At 40.2% G+C, this 20,125-nt stretch overlaps 1 protein-coding gene across 1 annotated transcript in view; it reads right to left on the reverse strand.

Moving 5' to 3' along the window:
• Positions 1–16,787: 16,787 nt before the first annotated feature.
• Positions 16,788–20,125, reverse strand: part of LOC123741819 (NLR family CARD domain-containing protein 3) — an 18,559-nt gene continuing 15,221 nt past the window's right edge. Inside the window, exons 7-9 of the mRNA XM_082971128.1 lie at positions 19,798–19,889; positions 17,271–19,062; positions 16,788–16,992 (exon numbers count right to left, since the gene is read on the reverse strand). Coding sequence (XP_082827254.1) covers positions 16,803–16,992; positions 17,271–19,062; positions 19,798–19,889 — 2,074 coding nt within the window. The 3' untranslated portion in view covers positions 16,788–16,802. The remainder of the gene's footprint in view (positions 16,993–17,270; positions 19,063–19,797; positions 19,890–20,125) is intronic.

A 20,125-nucleotide genomic window follows, 5' to 3' on the forward strand; every position in this document is an offset into this window, starting at 1 on the left:
TGGCAGGCCAAAACCTGAGAAGATTTCAAGCAGGAAGTGGCCTGTCTGAGAAGTAGTGTTTCATCTTGGCTCTTTTTATTGAAGACTCAGGATCTGTGCAATAACGTGACACTTCCTACGGCTTCCATAGGGTCTCAGAGCCCGGGAAAAAGTTGAACGATATCGAGGCAGGCTCTGGCTGAAACACTTTATCGCTTTTGGCAAGTGGCCACTCAGAGTACTATGGGCTTAGGCGCGTGCCCGCTTCGACCGAATGATTTCTTTTCCTTTGTCTGTTTAGCTAAAAGCAGATTCCCGGTCGGAATATTATCGCTTTTTTATGAGAAAAATGGCATAAAAATTGATTTTAAACAGCGGTTGACATGCTTCGAAGTACGGTAATGGAATATTTAGATTTTTTTTGTCACGAATTGCACCATGCTCGCTACCCTTATTTACCCTTTAGGATAGTGTCTAGAACGCACAAACAAAACGCCGCTGTTTGGATATAACGATGGATTATTTTGGACCAAACCAACATTTGGTATTGAAGTAGAAGTCCTGGGAGTGCATTCTGACGAAGACAACAAAGGTAATAACATTTTTCTTATAGTAAATCTGACTTTGATGAGTGCTAAACTTGCTGGGTGTCTAAATAGCTAGCCCTGTGATGCCGGGCTATCTACTGAGAATATTGTAAAATGTGCTTTCAACGAAAAGCTATTTTAAAATCGGACATATCGAGTGCATAGAGGAGTTCTGTATCTATAATTCTTAAAATAATTGTTATGCTTTTTGTGAACGTTTATCGTGAGTAATTTAGTAAATTCACCGGCAGTGTTCGGTGGGAATGCTAGTCACATGCTAGTCACTTGCTAATGTAAAAAGCTGGTTTTTGATATAAATATGAACTTGATTGAACAAAACATGCATGTATTGTATAACATAATGTCCTAGGGTTGTCATCTGATGAAGATCATCAAAGGTTAGTGCTACATTTACCTGTGGTTTGGGTTTATGTGACATTATATGCTAGCTTGAAAAATGGGTGTCTGATTATTTCTGGCTGGGTACTCTGCTGACATAATCTAATGTTTTGCTTTCGTTGTAAAACCTTTTTGAAATCGGACAGTGTGGTTAGATTAACGAGAGTCTTATCTTTAAATAGCTGTAAAATAGTCATATTTTTGAAAAATTGAAGTAATATCATATCTAAGGATTTGAATAACGCGCCACAGGATTCAACTGGCTGTTGAGTAGGTGGGACGCAAGCGTCCCACCTAGCCCATAGAGGTTAAAGTGTGTTAAATTAGTCAAAAGTTTAGTATTTGGTCCCATATTCTTTGACTGCAATGACTACATCAAGCCTGTGACTGCCATGATTGAGAAAGATCATGAATAATAATGAGTGAGAGAGTTACAGAGGCTGCAACAAAACATGCTAACCTCTCACCATTACCAATAACAGAGGCTACAACAAAACATGCTAACCTCTCACCATTACCAATAACAGAGACTACAACAAAACATGCTAACCTCTCACCATTACCAATAACAGAGGCTACAACAAAACATGCTAACCTCTCACCATTAACAATAACAGAGACTACAACAAAACATGCTAACCTCTCACCATTACCAATAACAGAGGCTACAACAAAACATGCTAACCTCTCACCATTACCAATAACAGAGGCTACAACAAAACATGCTAACCTCTCAGCATTACCAATAACAGAGGCTACAACAAAACATGCTAACCTCTCACTTTTATCCCCAAATTAAAGGTGACATTCTGTACTGTCGCCTGATATGAAACATTCGATCTCAAATCCAAAATGCTGGAGCATAGCACCACATTTAAAACTGTAAGCTTCACTGTCCAAACACATATGGTGTGGACTATGTGTGCCTGGTAAACACATGTGGATCTGGTGAACAGTTATCACTTGTTGACCAACTACAGGAATACTGACCTCAGAGTCTCCAGTCTGCAGTGTGGATCCTCCAGTCCAGCAGAGAGCAGCTCCACTCCTGAATCCTTCAGGTCATTGTTACTCAGGTCCAGCTCTCTCAGGTGTGAGGGATTTGAACTGAGAACTGAGGCCAACACTTTACAGGATGTGTCTGTGAGTTTACAGCCAGTGAGTCTGCCAACACAGAAGAAATACAATGACAGACAGGTTGTATTAAAATTATACGCTTAGCTTTCCCTGTTTACGCTGTTACCCGTTTACAAATAATGTGTTGGGTTTGACCACAGAGCTGAGACCAGAGGAGCACAGCCTTCCTCTGTGACTAGACAGCCTGACAGCCTGCAGAGTCAAATCATATTAAAATCACACTGCTATTCTTTGGTGGTGAAAATAGTGGCAGTATATTTCTTCAACATATTCAGATACATCAGTGTCCTGAAACCTGCCATATCTACTCATAAATTAAAGTATCATATTATAAATTACAAATTATCAAAGTTTTGCCTGCAGATAGAAACATGTATAATACAAATATTTGAGTAGACTGACCAGACCAGTTTAAAAGCAGTATCAGTCAAAAGACAGACAGTGAGGTATCAGATTTAGATTGTATTGAGTATACAGTCCACACCATATCTATTTTGACAGTGAAGATAACATTTTAAATGTGGCTCTAAACTCCAACATTTTGGATTTCAGATCAAATGTTTCATATGAGGTGACAGTATATAATGTCACCTTTTATTTGAGGATATTTTCATACATATCTGTTTCACCGTTTAGAAAAATGAAAGCAGTTTATGTATCTAATCCCCCTATTTAAAGAAGTCATATGTTTTCATATGTTTTCTGACCAATTCACTTAAAGTGTATTAAATTAGTCAAAAGTTTAGTATTTGGTCCCATATTCTTTGACTGCAATGACTACATCAAGCCTGTGACTGCCATGATTGAGAAAGATCATGAATAATAATGAGTGAGAGACTTACAGAGGCTACAACAAAACATGCTAACCTCTCACCATTACCAATAACAGAGGCTACAACAAAACATGCTATCCTCTCACCATTACCAATAACAGAGACTACAACTAAACAGCTAACCTCTCACCATTACCAATAACAGAGGCTACAACAAAACATGCTAACCTCTCACCATTACCAATAACAGAGGCTACAACAAAACATGCTAACCTCTCAGCATTACCAATAACAGAGGCTACAACAAAACATGCTAACCTCTCACCAATACCAATAACAGAGGCTACAACAAAACATGCTAACCTCTCAGCATTACCAATAACAGAGGCTACAACAAAACATGCTAACCTTTCACCATTACCAATAACAGTGGATACAACAAAACATGCTAACCTCTCACCATTACCAATAACAGAGGCTACAACAAAATATGCTAACCTCTCACCATTACCAAAAACAGAGGCTACAACAAAACATGCTAAACTCACCATTACCAATGTATTTATTTATAAGCACCTCACATTGTGCTTACTCACGACTTGATAGATATTCCCTCAGCGAAGTATGGCAGTTCCATGCAGGTTTCCTCACCAAGTCCAAGGCAGCACAGCTACCCATGCAGACAGTACTCCTTAGTAACCGATATCCCCATGGCAACACGAACTCGTTAAGCTTCCCAAGCAATTCTCTCCCGGTGTCACACGATGCTAGGCTAACCTCTAGCTGGCTAATACCTCCACAACGAGACGGTAGCTTCAGTCGTTACTAAGTTTTAACTAAATTATAACAACTCTTTTATTAAATAAAACATGTATTTCCCTTCATGTCTTAGTAGCTATGGGTTTTGTTGTAGTTCTGTCGTCTTCTTTTATAATTTTTCTTCACCAACCGTCCTGAGGTAAAACGTCCATCCTTTCATCAACGTCTTTTTCCCTCCCGTTAACCAGGTCAACTCCCATTGGCCACAACTTAACAAGCGACCTTATTGGTCAAAACGTAAACTTCAAAGTAAAACAAACTATTCACTTATACATTAAATAAATATTTCTTCAAAAAGCATAATGCATTAACAACATTACAGTTTAGGAGCAATTCAATCATCTTTTAAATATAATACCAATTCATTATAACAAATAAACTCAATACTTGGTTCAAACAAGGGTATTACACAAACATACAGTCAATAATACAGTAGAAAAATAAGTCTATATACAAGGTGAGCAAATGAAGTGAAATAAGGGAGGTAAAGGCAAAAAAAGTCCATAGTGGTAAAGTAAATACAATATAGCAAGTAAAACACTGGAATGGTAGATATGCAGTGGAAGAAAGTGCAAAGTAGAAATAATGGGGAGCAAAGGAGCTAAATAAATAAATACAGTAGGGGAAGAGGTAGTTGGGCTAAATTATAGATGGGCTATGTACAGGTGCAGTAATCTGTGAGCTGCTCTGACAGCTGGTGCTTAAAGCTAGTGAGGGAGATAAGTGTTTCCAGTTTTAGAGATTTTTGTAGTTCGTTCCAGTCATTGGCAGCAGAGAACTGGAAGAAGAGGCGGCCGAAGGAGGAATTGGCTTTGGGAGTGACCAGAGAGATATACCTGCTGGAGCGCGTGCTACAAGTGGGTGCTGCTATGGTGACCAGCGAGCTGAGATAAGGGGGGACTTTACCTAGCAGGGTCTTGTAGATGACCTGGAGCCAGTGGGTTTAGCGACGAGTATGAAGCGAGGGCCAGACAACGAGACCGTACAGGTCGCAGTGGTGGGTAGTACAGTGGGGGAAAGTATTTGATCCCCTGCTGATTTTGTACGTTTGCCCACTGACAAAGAAATAATCAGTCTATAATTTTAATGGTAGGTTTATTTGAACAGTGAGAGACAGAATAACAGCAAAAAAATCAAGAAAAACGCATGTTAAAAATGTTATACAATTATTTGCATTTTAATGAGGGAAATAAGTATTTGACCCCTCTGCAAAACATGACTTCGTACTTGGTGGCAAAACCCTTGTTGGCAATCAGAGGTCAGACGTTTCTTGTAGTTGGCCACCAGGTTTGCACACATCTCAGGAGGGATTTTGTCCCACTCCTCTTTGCAGATCTTCTCCAAGTCATTAAGGTTTCGAGGCTGAGGTTTGGCAACTCGAACCTTCAGCTCCCTCCACAGATTTTCTATGGGATTAAGGTCTGGAGACTGGCTCGGCCACTCCAGGACCTTAATGTGCTTCTTCTTGAGCCAGTCCTTTGTTGCCTTGGCCGTGTGTTTTGGGTCATTGTCATGCTGGAATATCCATCCACGACCCATTTTCAATGCCCTGGCTGAGGGAAGGAGGTTCTTACCCAAGATTTGATGGTACATGGCCCCGTCCATCGTCCCTTTGATGCAGTGAAGTTGTCCTGTCCCCTTAGCAGAAAAACACCCCCTTAGCATAATGTTTCCACCTCCATGTTTGACGGTGGAGATGGTGTTCTTGGGGTCATAGGCAGCATTCCTCCTCCTCCAAACACGGCGAGTTGAGTTGATGTCAAAGAGCTCCATTTTGGTCTCATCTGACCACAACACTTTCACCAGTTGTCCTCTGAGTCATTCAGATGTTCATTGGCAAACTTCAGACGGGCATGTATATGTATTCTTGAGCAGGGGGACCTTGCGGGCGCTGCAGGATTTCAGTCCTTCACGGCGTAGTGTGTTACCAATTGTTTTCTTGGTGACTATGGTCCCAGCTGCCTTGAGATCATTGACAAGATCCTCCCGTGTAGTTCTGGGCTGATTCCTCACCGTTCTCATGATCATTGCAACTCCACCAGGTGAGATCTTGCATGGAGCCCCAGGCCGAGGGATATTGACAGTTCTTTTGGGTTTCTTCCATTTGCGAATAATCGCACCAAATGTTGTCACCTTCTCACCAAGCTGCTTGGCGATGGTCGTGTAGCCCATTCCAGCCTTGTGTAGGTCTACAATCTTGTCCCTGACATCCTTGGAGAGCTCTTTGGTCTTGGCCATTGTGGAGAGTTTGGAATCTGATTGATTGATTGCTTCTGTGGACAGGTGTCTTTTTTACAAGTAACAAGTTGCGGTTAGGAGCACTCCCTTTAAGAGTGTGCTCCTAATCTCAGCTCTTTACCTGTATAAAAGACACCTGGGAGACAGAAATCTTTCTGATTGAGAGGGGGTCAAATACTTATTTCCCTCATTAAAATGCAAATCAATGTATAACATTTCTGACATGAGTTTTTCTGGATGTTTTTGTTGTTATTCTGTCTCTCACTGTTCAAGTAAACCATTAAAATTATAGACTGATCCTTTCTTTGTCAGTGGGCAAACGTACAAAATCAGCAGGGGATCAAATGCTTTTTTCCCCCACTGTATATGGGGCTTTGGTGACAAAACGGATTGCACTGTGATAGACTGCATCCAATTTATTGAGTAGGGTATTGGAGGCTATTTTGTAAATGACATCGCCGAAGTCGAGGATCGGTAGGATGGTCAGTTTTACGAGGGTATGTTTGGCAGCATGAGTGAAGGATGCTATGTTGCGAAATAGGAAGCCAATTCTAGATTTAACTTTGGATTGGAGATGCTTATAGTGAGTCTGGAAGGAGAGTTTACAGTCTAACCAGACACCCAGGTATTTGTAGTTGTCCACATATTCTAAGTCAGAACCGTCCAGAGTAGTGATGCTGGACAGGCGGGCAGGTGCAGGCAGCAATAGGTTGAAGAGCATGCATATAGTTTTACTTGTATTTAAGAGCAGTTGGAGGCCACGGAAGGAGAGTTGTATGGCATTGAAGCTCGTCTGGAGGTTAGTTAACACAGTGTCCAAAGAAGGGCCAGAAGTATACAGAATAACACCAATAACAGAGGGGGTCTGATCTTTGTGCCTCTGTAAATTTCTCATTCATCATCATTATTCATTCATGATTATTCATAATCATGGTAGCATCCACATGAATGTAGAAGTGTTCAGAAACATCTTCTATTCTTACTGACAATACAAGTGAAGTGACTCCAAAATGACAGGACATTATTCACCATTCAGTTTCTATTAGGAAAAACATCATCCAAAACACAACCAAAACAAACTGAAAAATGAATTCAACAAGTTAGTAGAATCACAAGCTTGATGTAATCACTGCAGGCATGGAATATGGGACTAAATACTAAACTTATGGCTACTTTAATACAATATAAGTGAATTTGTCCGAATATGTCCAACTTTTTCAAATGGGAGAACTAAATACATAAAGTGCTTTCCTTTCTTAACAGTAACACAGCTATGTATGAAAATACCCTCAAATAAAAGGTGACATTCTGTACTGTCACCTAATATGAAACATTATATCTCAAATCCAATATGCTGGAGCATAGCACCACATTTAAAACTGTAAGCTTCACTGTCCAAACACATATGGTGTGGACTTTGTTTGTCTGGTAAACACATGTGGATCTGGTGAACAGTTATCACTTGTTGACCAACTACAGGAATACTGACCTCAGAGTCTCCAGTTTACAGTGGGGATTCCCCAGTCCAGCAGAGACCAGCTTCACGCCTGAATCCTTCAGGTCATTGTTACTCAGGTCCAGCTCTCTCAGGTGTGAGGGGTTTGACCTCAGAGCTGAGACCAGAGAATCACAGCCTTCCTCTGTGACTCCACAGCCTGACAGCCTGCAAAGAGTCAAATCATATTAAAATCACACTGCTATGCTTTGGTGGTGAAAATAGTGGCAGTATCATTTTTCAACATATTCAGATATCAGTGTCCTGAAACCTTTCATATCTATTCGTAAATGAATGTATCATCATTAAAAATGACAAATTATCAAAGTTTTGCCTGCAGATAGAAACATGTATAATACAAATATTTGAGTAGACTGACCAGACCAGTTTAAAAGCAGTATCAGTCAGAAGACAGACAGTGAGGTATCAGATTTAGATTGTATTGAGTATACAGTCCACACATATCTATTTTGACAGTGAAGATAACATTTTAAATGTGGCTCTAAACTCCAACATTTTGGATTTCACATCAAATGTTTCATATGAGGTGACAGTATATAATGTCACCTTTTATTTGAGGGTATTTTAATACATACAGTTGAAGTCAGAAGTTTACATACACCTTAGCCAAATACATTTAAACTCCATTTTTACAATTCCTGACATTTAATCCTAGTAAAAGTCCCCTGTCTTAGGTCAGTTAGGATCACCACTTTATTTTAAGAATGTGAAATGTCAGAATAATAGTAGAGAGAATGATTTATTTCAGGTTTTATTTCTTTCATCACATTCCCAGTGGGTCAGAAGTTTACATACACTCAATTAGTATTTGGTAGCATTGCCTTTAAATGGTTTAACTTGGGTTAAACGTTTCGGGTAGCCTTCTACAAGCTTCCCACAATAAGTTGGGTGAATTTTGGCCCATTCCTCCTGAAAGAGCTGGTGTAACTGAGTCAGGTTTGTAGGCCTCTTGCTCGCACACGCTTTTTCAGTTCTGCCCACAAATTTTCTATAGGATTGAGGTCAAGGTTTTGTGATGGCCACTCCAATACCTTGACTTTGTTGTCCTTAATCCATTTTGCCACAAATTTGGAAGTATGCTTGGGGTCATTTTCCATTTGGAAGACCCATTTGTGACCAAGCTTTAACTTCCTGACTGATGTCTTGAGATGTTGCTTCAATATATCCACGTAATTTTCCGCCCTCATGATGCCATCTATTTTGTGAAGTGCACCAGTCCCTCCTGCAGCAAAACACCCCCACAACATGATGCTGCCACCCCCGGGCTTCACGGTTGGGATGGTGTTCTTTGGCTTGCAAGCCTCCCCCTTTTTCCTCCAAACATAACGATGTTCATTATGGCCAAACAGTTCTTGTATTGTTTCATCTGACCAGAGGACATTTCTCCAAAAAGTACGATCTTTGTCCCCATGTGCAGTTGCAAACCGTAGTCTGGCTTTTTTTATGGTGGTTTGGGAGCAGTGGCTTCTTCCTTGCTGAGCAACCTTTCAGATTATGTCGATATAGGACTCATTTTACTGTGGATATAGATACTTTTGTACCTGTTTCCTCCAACATCTTCACAAGGTCCTTTGCTGTTGTTCTGGGATTGATTTGCACCAAAGTAAGTTAATCTCTAGGAGACAGAACGCGTCTCCTTCCTGAGCGGAATGGCGGCTGTGTGGTCCCATGGTGTTTAGACTTGCGTACTATTGTTTGAACAGATGAACGTGTTACCTTCAGGCGTTTGGAAATTGTTCCCAAGGATGAACCATACTTGTCGAGGTCTACAATTTTTTTTCTGAGATCTTGGCTGATTTCTTTTCATTTTCCCATGATGTCAAGCAAAGAGGCACTGAGTTTGAAGGTAGTCCTTGAAATACATCCAAATGATGTCAATTAGCCTACCAGATGCTTCTAAAGCCATAACATGATTTTCTGGAATTTTCCAAGCTGTTTAAAGGCACAGTCAACTTAGTGTATGTAAACTTCTGACCCACTGGAATTGTGATACAGTGAATTATAAGTGAAATAATCTGACTGTAAACAATTGTTTCAAAAATTACTTGTGTCATGCACAAAGTAGATGTCCTAACCGACTTGCCAAAACTATATAGTTTGTTAACAAGAAATTTGTGGAGAGGTTCAAAAACACGTTTTAATGACTCCAACCTAAGTGTATGTACACATCCGACTTCAACTGTATGTGATTGACGATTAAAAATTCAATTCTCATGATGCCATGATTAAGAACAATCATGAATAAATCATGAATCAGAATGAGTGAGAAAGTTACAGAGGCCACAACAGAACATGCTAACCTCCCACCATTACCAATAACAGAGGATACAACAAAACATGCTAACCTCTCACCATTACCAATAACAGAGGCTACAACAAAACATGCTAACCTCTCACCATTACCAATAACAGAGGCTACAACAAAACATGCTAACCTCTCACCATTACCAATACCAGAGGCTACAACAAAACATGCTAACCTCTCACCATTACCAATACCAGAGGGGGTATGATCCTTGTGCCGCTTTAACTTTCTCATTCATCATCATTCTCGATTCATTCTTATTCTTACTGACAATACAAGTAAAGTGACTCCAAAATGACAGGACATTATTCACCAATCTGTTTCTATTAGGAAAAACATAATCCAAAATACAATCAAAACAAACTGCAAATGAATTCAACAAGTTTGTAGAATCACAAGCTTGATGTAATCACTGGAGGCATATAACATGGGACTAAATACTAAACTTATGACTACTTTAATACAATATAAGTGAATTTGTCCAAATATGTTCAACTTTTTCAAATGGGAGAACTAAATACATAAAGTGCTTTCCTTTCTTAAAACCTGTTAGGGCTAGGGGGCAGCATTGACACGGCTGGATAAAAAACATACCCGATTTAATCTGGTTACCACTCCTACTCAGTAACTAGAATATGCATATACTTATTACATATGGATAGAAAACACCCTAAATTTTCTAAAACTGTTTGAATGGTGTCTGTGAGTATAACAGAACTCAAATGGCAGGTCAAAACCTGAGAGATTCCTTTACAGGAAGTGGCCTGTCTGACCATTTCTGGAACTTCTTTGCCATCTCTATCATTTACTAAGGATCTCTGCTCTAACGTGACACTTCCCACGTCGTCCATAGGCTCTCATAGCCCGGGAAAAAAGAGAATGTCGTCATTCCAGCCCCAGGCTGAAACACATTATCGCCTTTCTCAAGTGGCCCATCAAGAGACACTAGCTTATGCGCGTGACCCCGACCGCCCCCGCCTTTGGGATTTTTTCCTCTGTTTGCCGAAAAGGAGATTCCCTGTCGGAATTTTACCGCTTTTCTACGAGAAAAATGACGTAAAAATTGATTTTAAACAGCGGTTGACATGCTTCGACGTACGGCAATTGAATACTTTGAATTTTATTGTCAGGAATTGCGCCAAGCGCGCGACACTTCTTTACTATTTCGGATAGTGTCTGGAACGCACGAACAAAACGCCGCTATTCGGATATAACGATGGATTATTTTGGACCAAACCAACATTTGTTATTGAAGTAGACGTCCTGGGTGTGCATTCTGACGAAGACAACAAAAGGTAATGACATTTTTATAATAGTAAATATGATTATGGTGAGTGCTAAACTTGCCGGGTGTCTAAATAGCGAGCCCGTGATGCCTGGGCTATATACTTAGAATATTGCAAAATGTGCTTTCACCAAAAAGCTATTTTAAAATCGGACATATCGAGTGCATAGAGGAGGTCTGTATCTATAATTCTTAAAATAATTGTTATGCTTTTTGTGAACGTTTATCGTGAGTAATTTAGTAAAATGTTAGCGAATTCCCCGTAAGTTTGCGGGGGGTATGCTAGTTCTGAACGTCACATGCTAATGTAAAAAGCTGGTTTTTGATATAAATATGAACTTGATTGAACAAAACATGCATGTATTGTATAACATAATGTCCTAGGGTTGTCATCTGATGAAGATCATTAAAGGTGAGTGCTGCATTTAGCTGTCTTCTGGGTTTTGGTGACATTATATGCTGGCTTGAAAAATGGGTGTCTGATTATTTCTGGCTTGGTACTCTGCTGACATAATCTAATGTTTTGCTTTCGTTGTAAAGCCTTTTTGAAATCGGACAGTGTGGTTAGATTAACGAGAGTCTTATCTTTAAATGGCTGTAAAATAGTCATATGTTTGAGAAATTGAAGTAATAGGATTTTGAAGATTTTGAAAATCGCGCCACAGGCTGGCAGTGGATGTTACGTAGGTGGGACGAATTCGTCCCGCCGGTCCCATCAGTAACACAGCTATGTATGAAAATACCCTCAAATAAAAGGTGACATTCTGTACTGTCACCTAATATGAAACATTCTATCTCAAATCAAAAATGCTGGAGCATAGCACCACATTTAAAACTGTAAGCTTCACTGTCCAAACACATATGGTGTGGACTATGTGTGTCTGGTAAACACATGTGGATCTGGTGAACAGTTATCACTTGTTGACCAACTACAGGAATACTGACCTCAGAGTCTCCAGTTTACAGTGGGGATTCCCCAGCCCAGCAGAGAGCAGCTTCACTCCTGAATCCTTCAGGTCATTGTTACTCAGGTCCAGCTCTCTCAGGTGTGAGGGGTTTGACCTCAGAGCTGAGACCAGAGAATCACAGCCTTCCTCTGTGACTCCACAGCCTGACAGCCTGCAAAGAGTCAAATCATATTAAAATCACACTGCTATGCTTTGGTGGTGAAAATAGTGGCAGTATCATTTTTCAACATATTCAGATATCAGTGTCCTGAAACCTTCCATATCTATTCGTAAATGAATGTATCATCATTAAAAATGACAAATTATCAAAGTTTTGCCTGCAGATAGAAACATGTATAATACAAATATTTGAGTAGACTGATCAGACCAGTTTAAAAGCAGTATCAGTCAAAAGACAGACAGTGAGGTATCAGATTTAGATTGTATTGAGTATACAGTCCACACCATATCTATTTTGACAGTGAAGATAACATTTTAAATGTGGCTCTATACTCCAACATTTTGGATTTTAGATCAAATGTTTCATATGAGGTGACAGTATATAATGTCACCTTTTATTTGAGGGTATTTTAATACATACAGTTGAAGTCAGAAGTTTACATATACCTTAGCCAAATGCATTTAAACTCAATTTTTACAATTCCTGACATTTAATCCAAATAAAAATGCCCTGGCTTAGGTCAGTTAGGATCACCACTTTATTTTAAGAATGTGAAATGTCAGAATAATAGTAGAGGAATGATTAATTTCAGCTTTTATTTCTTTCATCACATTCCCAGTGGGTCAGAAGTTTACATACACTCAATTAGTATTTGGTAGCATTGCCTTTAAATGGTTTAACTTGGGTTAAACGTTTCGGGTAGCCTTCCACAAGCTTCCCACAATAAGTTGGGTGAATTTTGGCCCATTCCTCCTGACAGAGCTGGTGTAACTGAGTCAGGTTTTTAGGCCTCTTGCTCGCACACGCTTTTTCAGTTCTGCCCACAAATTTTCTATAGGATTGAGGTCAAGGTTTTGTGATGGCCACTCCAATACCTTGACTTTGTTGTCCTTAATCCATTTTGCCACAACTTTGGAAGTATGCTTGGGGTCATTGTCCATTTGGAAGACCCATTTGTGACCAAGCTTTAACTTCCTGACTGATGACTCGAGATGTTGCTTCAATATATCCACAATTTTCCTGCCTCATGATGCCATCTATTTTGTGAAGTGCGCCAGTCCCTCCTGCAGCAAAGCACCCCCACAACATGATGCTGCCACCGCCGTGCTTCACAGTTGGGATGGTATGATGGCTGTGTGGTCCCATGGTGTTTAGACTTGCGTACTATTGATTGAACGTGTTACCTTCAGGCGTTTGGAAATTGCTCCCAAGGATGAAGCAGACTTGTGGAGGTCTACAATTTTTTTTTCTGAGATTTTGGCTGATTCCTTTTCATTTTCCCATGATGTCAAGCAAAGAGGCACTGAGTTTGAAGGTAGGCCTTGAAATACATCCAAATTATGTCAATTAGTCTATCAGATGCTTCTAAAGCCATGACATAATTTTCTGGAATTTTCCAAGCTGTTTAAAGGCACAGTCAACTTAGTGTATGTAAACTTCTGACCCACTGGAATTGTGATACAGTGAAATATAAGTGAAATAATCTGTCTGTAATCAATTGTTTCAAAAATTACTTGTGTCATGCACAAAGTAGATGTCCTAACCGACTTGCCAAAACTATATAGTTTGTTAACAAGAAATTTGTGGAGAGGTTCAAAAACACGTTTTAATGACTCCAACCTAAGTCTATGTACACTTCCGACTTCAACTGTATGTGTTTCACCATTAAAAATTAAATTCTGATGATGCCATGATTAAGAAAAATCATGAATGAATCATGAATCTGAATGAGTGAGAAAGTTAAGAGGCTAAAACAAAACATGCTAACCTCTCACCATTACCAATAACAGAGGCTACAACAAAACATGCTAACCTCTCACCATTACCAATAGCAGAGGCTACAACAAAACATGCTAACCTCTCACCATTACCAATAGCAGAGGCTACAACAAAACATGCTAACCTCTCACCATTACCAATAACAGAGACTACAACAAAACATACTAACCTCTCACCATTACCAATAAGAGAGGCTACAACAAAACATGCTAACCTCTCACCATTACCAATAAGAGAGGCTACAACAAAACATGCTAACCTCTCACATTACCAATAAGAGAGGCTACAACAAAACATGCTAACCTCTCACCATTACCAATAACAGAGGCTACAACAAAACAGCTAACATCTCACCATTACCAATTACAGAGGCTACAACAAAACATGCTAACCTCTCACCACTACCAATAACAGAGGCTACAACAAAACATGCTAACCTCTCACCATTTCCAATAACAGAGGCTACAACAAAACATGCTAACCTCTCACCATTACCAATAACAGAGGCTACAACAAAACATGCTAACCTCTCACCATTACCAATAACAGAGGCTACAACAAAACATGCTAACCTCTCACCACTACCAATAACAGAGGCTACAACAAACCATGCTAACCTCTCACCATTACCAATAACAGAGGCTACAAGAAAACATGCTAACCTCTCACCATTACCAATAACAGAGGCTACAACAAAACATGCTAACCTCTCACCATTACCAATAACAGAGGGGGTATGATCCTTGTGCCTCTGTAACTTTCTCATTCCTCATCATTCTCGATTCATTCTTATTCTTACTGACAATACAAGTGAAGTGACTCCAAAATGACAGGACATTATTCACCAATCAGTTTCTATTAGTAAAAACATCATCCAAAATACAATCAAAACAAACTGCAAATGAATTCAACCAGTTTGTAGAATCACAAGCTTGATGTAATCACTGCAGGCATGGAATATGGGACCAAATACTAAACTTATGACTACTTTAATACAATATAAGTGAATTTGTCCAAATAATTAAGACTTCTTCAAATGGTAGAACTACAGTGCCTTGCAAAAGTATTCATCCCCCTTGGCGTTTTTCCCATTTTGTTACAACCTGTAATTTAAATTGATTTTATTTGGATTTCATGTAATGGACAAACACAAAATAGTCCAAATTGGTCAAGAGAAATAAAAAAAAATGACTTTAAAAATAAAGTTAAAAACAGAAAAGTGGTGCGTGCATATGTATTCACCCCCTTTGCTATGAAGCCCATAAATAATATCTGGTGCAACCAATTACCTTCAGAAGTCACATCATTAGTTAAATAAACTCCACATGTGTGCAATCTAAGTGTCACATGATCTGTCATATGATCTCAGTGTATATACACCTGTTCTGAAAGGCCCCAGAGTCTACAACACCACTAAGCAAGGGGCACCACCAAGCAAGCGGTACCATGAAGACCAAGGAGCTCTCCAAACAGGTCAGGGACAGAGTTGTGGAGAAGTACAGATCAGGGTTGGGCTATAAAAAAATATCTGAAACTTTTAACATCCCACGGAGCACTATTAAATCCGTTATTAAAAAATGGAAAGAATATGGCACCAAAACAAACCTGCCAAGAGAGGGCCGCCCACCAAAACTCACAGACCAGGCAAGGAGGGCATTAATCAGAGAGGCAACAAAGAGACCAAAGATAACCCTGAAGGAGCTGCAAAGCTCCACAGCGGAGATTGGAGTATCTGTCCATGGGACCACTTTAAGCCGTACACTCCACAGAGCTGGGCTTTACGGAAGAGTGGCCAGAAAAAAAGCCATTGCTTGAAGAAAAAAAATAAGCAGACACATTTGGTGTTCACCAAAAGGCATGTGGCAGACTCCCCAAACATATGGAAGAAGGTACTCTGGTTAGATGAGACTAAAATTGAGCTTTTTGGCCATCAATGAAAACGCTATGTCTGGTGCAAACCCAACACCTCTCATCACCCCGAGAAACTCATCCCCACAGTGAAGCATGGTGGTGGCAGCATCATGCTGTGGGTTTGTTTTTCATTGGCAGGGACTGGGAAACTGGTCAGAATTGAAGGAATGATGGATGGTGCTAGACACAGGGAAATCCTTGAGGGAAACCTGTTTCAGTCTTCCAGAGATTTGAGACTGCTAAAGCAACACTCGAGTGGTTTAAGGGGAAAAATGTAACTGTTTTGTAATGGCCTAGTCAAAGCCCAGACCTCAATCCAATTGAGAATCTGTGGTATGACTTACAGATTGCTGTACACCAGCAGAACCCATCCAACTTGAAGGAGCTGGAGCAGTTTTGCCTTGAAAAATGGGCGAAAATCCCAGTGGCTAGATGTGCCAAGCTTATAGAGACATTCCCCAAGAGACTTGCAGCTGTAATAGCTGCAAAAGGTGGCTCTATAAAGTATTGTCTTTGGGGGAGTGAATAGTTAAGCACGGTCAAGTTAAAATATTTTGCATCTTCAAAGTGGTAGGCATGTTTTGTAAATCATATGATACAAACCCCCAAAAATCAATTTTAATTCCAGGTTGTAAGGCAACAAAAAAAGGAAAAATGCCATGGGGGTGAATACTTTTGCAAGCCACTGTACATACATAAAATGGGAGAACTAGATACATAAAATGCTTTAATTTGTAAACGGTAAAACAGATACGAATAGTCTCAAATAAAAGGTGACATTCTGTACTGTCAACTAATATGAAACATTTGATCTCAAATCCAAAATGCTGGAGCACAGCACCAAATGTAAAACTGTAAGCTTCACTGTCCAAACACATATGGTGTGGACTATGTGTGCCTGGTAAACACATGTGGATCTGGTGAACAGTTACCACTTGTTGACCAACTACAGGAATACTGACCTCAGAGTCTCCAGTTTACTGTGGGGATTCCCCAGTACAGCAGAGAGCAGCTTCACTCCTGAATCCTTCAGGCCATTGTTACTCAGGTCCAGCTCTCTCAGGTGTGAGGGGTTTGACTCCAGAGCTGAGACCAGAGAAGCACAGCCTTTCGTTGTGACTCCACAGCCTGACAGCCTATCAAAGAGATCATCATGACTTCACAAACACACTGTTCATTTAACGAGTAGTGTAGAAGGACAACGGTAGATGCATTTGGTTTATTCTCTCAAACAACATATAGATTCATCTTCCGTCTCCTAGAATTGTATGGTCATAATGTTATATTAGATTGAATATCTGATTCAATATGTTATTCAATATAATATTATATACATATTATAATACATATTTTTTCTCTAAACTGAATATTGCTTCCTGATGATTAGTTCTTATATGTCATTTTATTTACTCACAGAGCAGCTCTGGAGGCTTTGACCACTGGCAGCAGCCTCAGAAGACCTTCCTCTGATCTGGAGTATTTCTTCAGGTCAAACACATCCAGCTCCTTTTCTGAAGTCAGCAACACAAAGACCAGAGCTGACCACTGTGCAGGTGACAGGTTGGGTTCTGAGAGACTTCCTGAGCTCAGGTAGCTTTGGATCTCCTCCACTAGAGAATGGTCATTCAGTTCATTCAGACAGTGGAACAGATTGATGCTCCTCTCTGGAGAGGGATTCTCCCTGATCTTCTCCTTGATGTACTTGACTGTCTCTTCATGGCTCTGTGAGCTGCTTCTTGTCTTTGTCAGTAGACCTCGTAAGTGCTTCTGATTGGACTCCAGTGAGAGTCCCAGAAGGAAGCGGAGGAACAGGTCCAGGTTTCCCATCTCACTTTGTAAGGCTTTATCCACAGCACTCTTGTAGACAGTAACTTCAGACTTGTCTCTGTACAGCAGAGAAAAGATACTGGAATTTGTTTGCTGTTTGTCCATGAGATTCTCATTGTTGTTGATGAATGAGAGGAACACATATACAGCAGCCAGAAACTCCTGAATGCTCAGATGAACGAAGCAGTACACCTTGTCCTGGTACAGCCCACATTCCTCTTTAAAGAGCTGTGTGCACAATCCTGAGTACACTGAGGCTTCATTGACATCAATGCCAGCCTCTTTCAGGTCTTCTTCATAGAAAATCAGATTGCCCTTCACTAGCTGTTGAAAAGCCAGTTTTCCCAGTGACAGAATGCTCTCTTTATTCCAGTGTGGATCTGTCTCTTCTTTCCCAAGATACTTTTCATTCTTCTGTTTGGTATGAAACACCACAAGGTGTGTGTACATCTCAGTCAGAGTCTTGGGCATCTCTTCTCTCTTATGTTTCAGCATGTGTTCGAGGACTGTTGCAGAAATCCAACAGAAGACTGGAATGTGGCACATGATGTGGAGGCTCCTTGATGTCTTTATGTGTGAGATGATTCTGCTGGCCAGCTCCTCATCACTGAATCTCTTTCTGAAGTACTCCTCCTTCTGTGGGTCATTGAACCCTCGTACCTCTGTCACCTGGTCAACACACCCTGAAGGGATCGTATTGGCTGCTGCAGGTCGGGTAGTTATCCAGATGAGAGCAGAGGGAAGCAGATTTCCCTTGATGAGGTTTGTCAGCAGAACATCCACTGAGGTTGACTCTGTGACGTCCCAACAGATCTTGTTCTTCTGGAAGTCTAGGGGCAGTCGGCACTCATCCAGACCATCAAAGATGAACACAACTTTGTACTTGTTGTAGATGGAGATTCTTGATTGTTTGGTTTCCATTGAGAAGTGATTGACAAGTTCAATCAAAGTGTGTTTGTCCCCTTTCATCAAATTCAGCTCCCGAAAAGGGATTGAAAACACAAATTGAACATCCTGATTGGCTTTTCCTTCAGCCCAGTCCAGAATGAACTTCTGCACAGAGACTGTTTTTCCAATGCCAGCGACTCCCTTTGTCAGCACAGTTCTGATAAGTTTGTCTTGTCCAGTTAAGGGTTTGAAGATGTCGTTACATTTGACTGCAGTCTCTGGTCTTGCTTGTTTCCTGGTTGTTGTCTCAATCTGTCTCAGCTCATGTTCATTATTGACCTCTCCTGTTCCACCCTCTGTGATGTAGAGCTCTGTGTAGATCTTATTGAGAAGTGTTGGGTTTCCTTGTTTAGCGATCCCCTCAAATACACATTGAAACTTCTTCTTTAGATTAGATTTGAGTTCACGTTGGCAAATCACAGCAAGCTCATCTGAATGAAGAAATAACACAGAGGATATTAATATTACATCTGCTTTAATGTCTACAGTATTGTAGGACTGTTATAACATTTTAAATTATAATCATTTATTCTCTTAACTGACTGTTTAAATGTTTTCATAATGCATTACAGACTGGTGTGACTGATAATGTAATTATTGGTATTATTGATGGTATTATTAATGTTGTCTCTCTGTCTCTGTCTCTCTCTCTAAATTAATCAACACAACACATCCCTTCTGCTACTTGATGAGGTCACTAGGTGTTGTGTTAAGGCTGCTACAATATCATTGAGTTACTCAGCTACTTTAGCTGTACTTTAGCTACAGCTTTTAAATGTTATAAAACAGCATTCAACATGAGGCAGACAGATCTTACATTTCTCCAGTGTGTCAGCAAGCTCCTTCTGGTTCATTTTCCTCAGGACGTGCAGTGTGATCTTCAGAGCCCCCTCTCTGGCACTGCTCTCCTGCTTCTCATCTTCAGCATCCACCACTTCCTCATCCTGCTTCTGACTCTCAAAGCCTTCTGGGAGTTCTGGACTAAGAATCCTCTTGAACATCTTCAGCTCGTTCTTCACAAATGTCATCATTTTCTCTTCAAGCAACTAAAATAAATCAAGTAAATAAGTTAAGCAAGAGAATAAATGCTTTCTCATCAACACATTAATGAATGATTGAAAGAAACTTTACTTGAGGTAAACAAAAACAAATGTACATAACAGGACCACATACACTGAATATGGAGTCCAGGTCTGTTTGATGACTCTGGGAAGACTGACCACTGAGAATCTCTGACTCTGATCTCTCCTGTTGGTTTCTGTGGACAAAACATGAGATTACATCTCCTCAACCAGGGAGTGAGTGAGTACGGACAAACAAACAGACAGACATAGACAGAAAGCGGGACAGACAGTCAGAGACAGACAGACAGAAAGAGATAGACAGAGACACAGACAGACAGACACAGACAGAAACATACAGACAAAGAGAGACAAACAGACAGAAAGCGGGACAGACAGTCAGAGACAGGCAGAGACAGACAGACACATAGAC

Source organism: Salmo salar, unplaced genomic scaffold, assembly GCF_965601325.2.
Source record: "Salmo salar unplaced genomic scaffold, fSalSal1 ptg000177l, whole genome shotgun sequence".
NCBI lineage: Eukaryota > Metazoa > Chordata > Actinopteri > Salmoniformes > Salmonidae > Salmo > Salmo salar.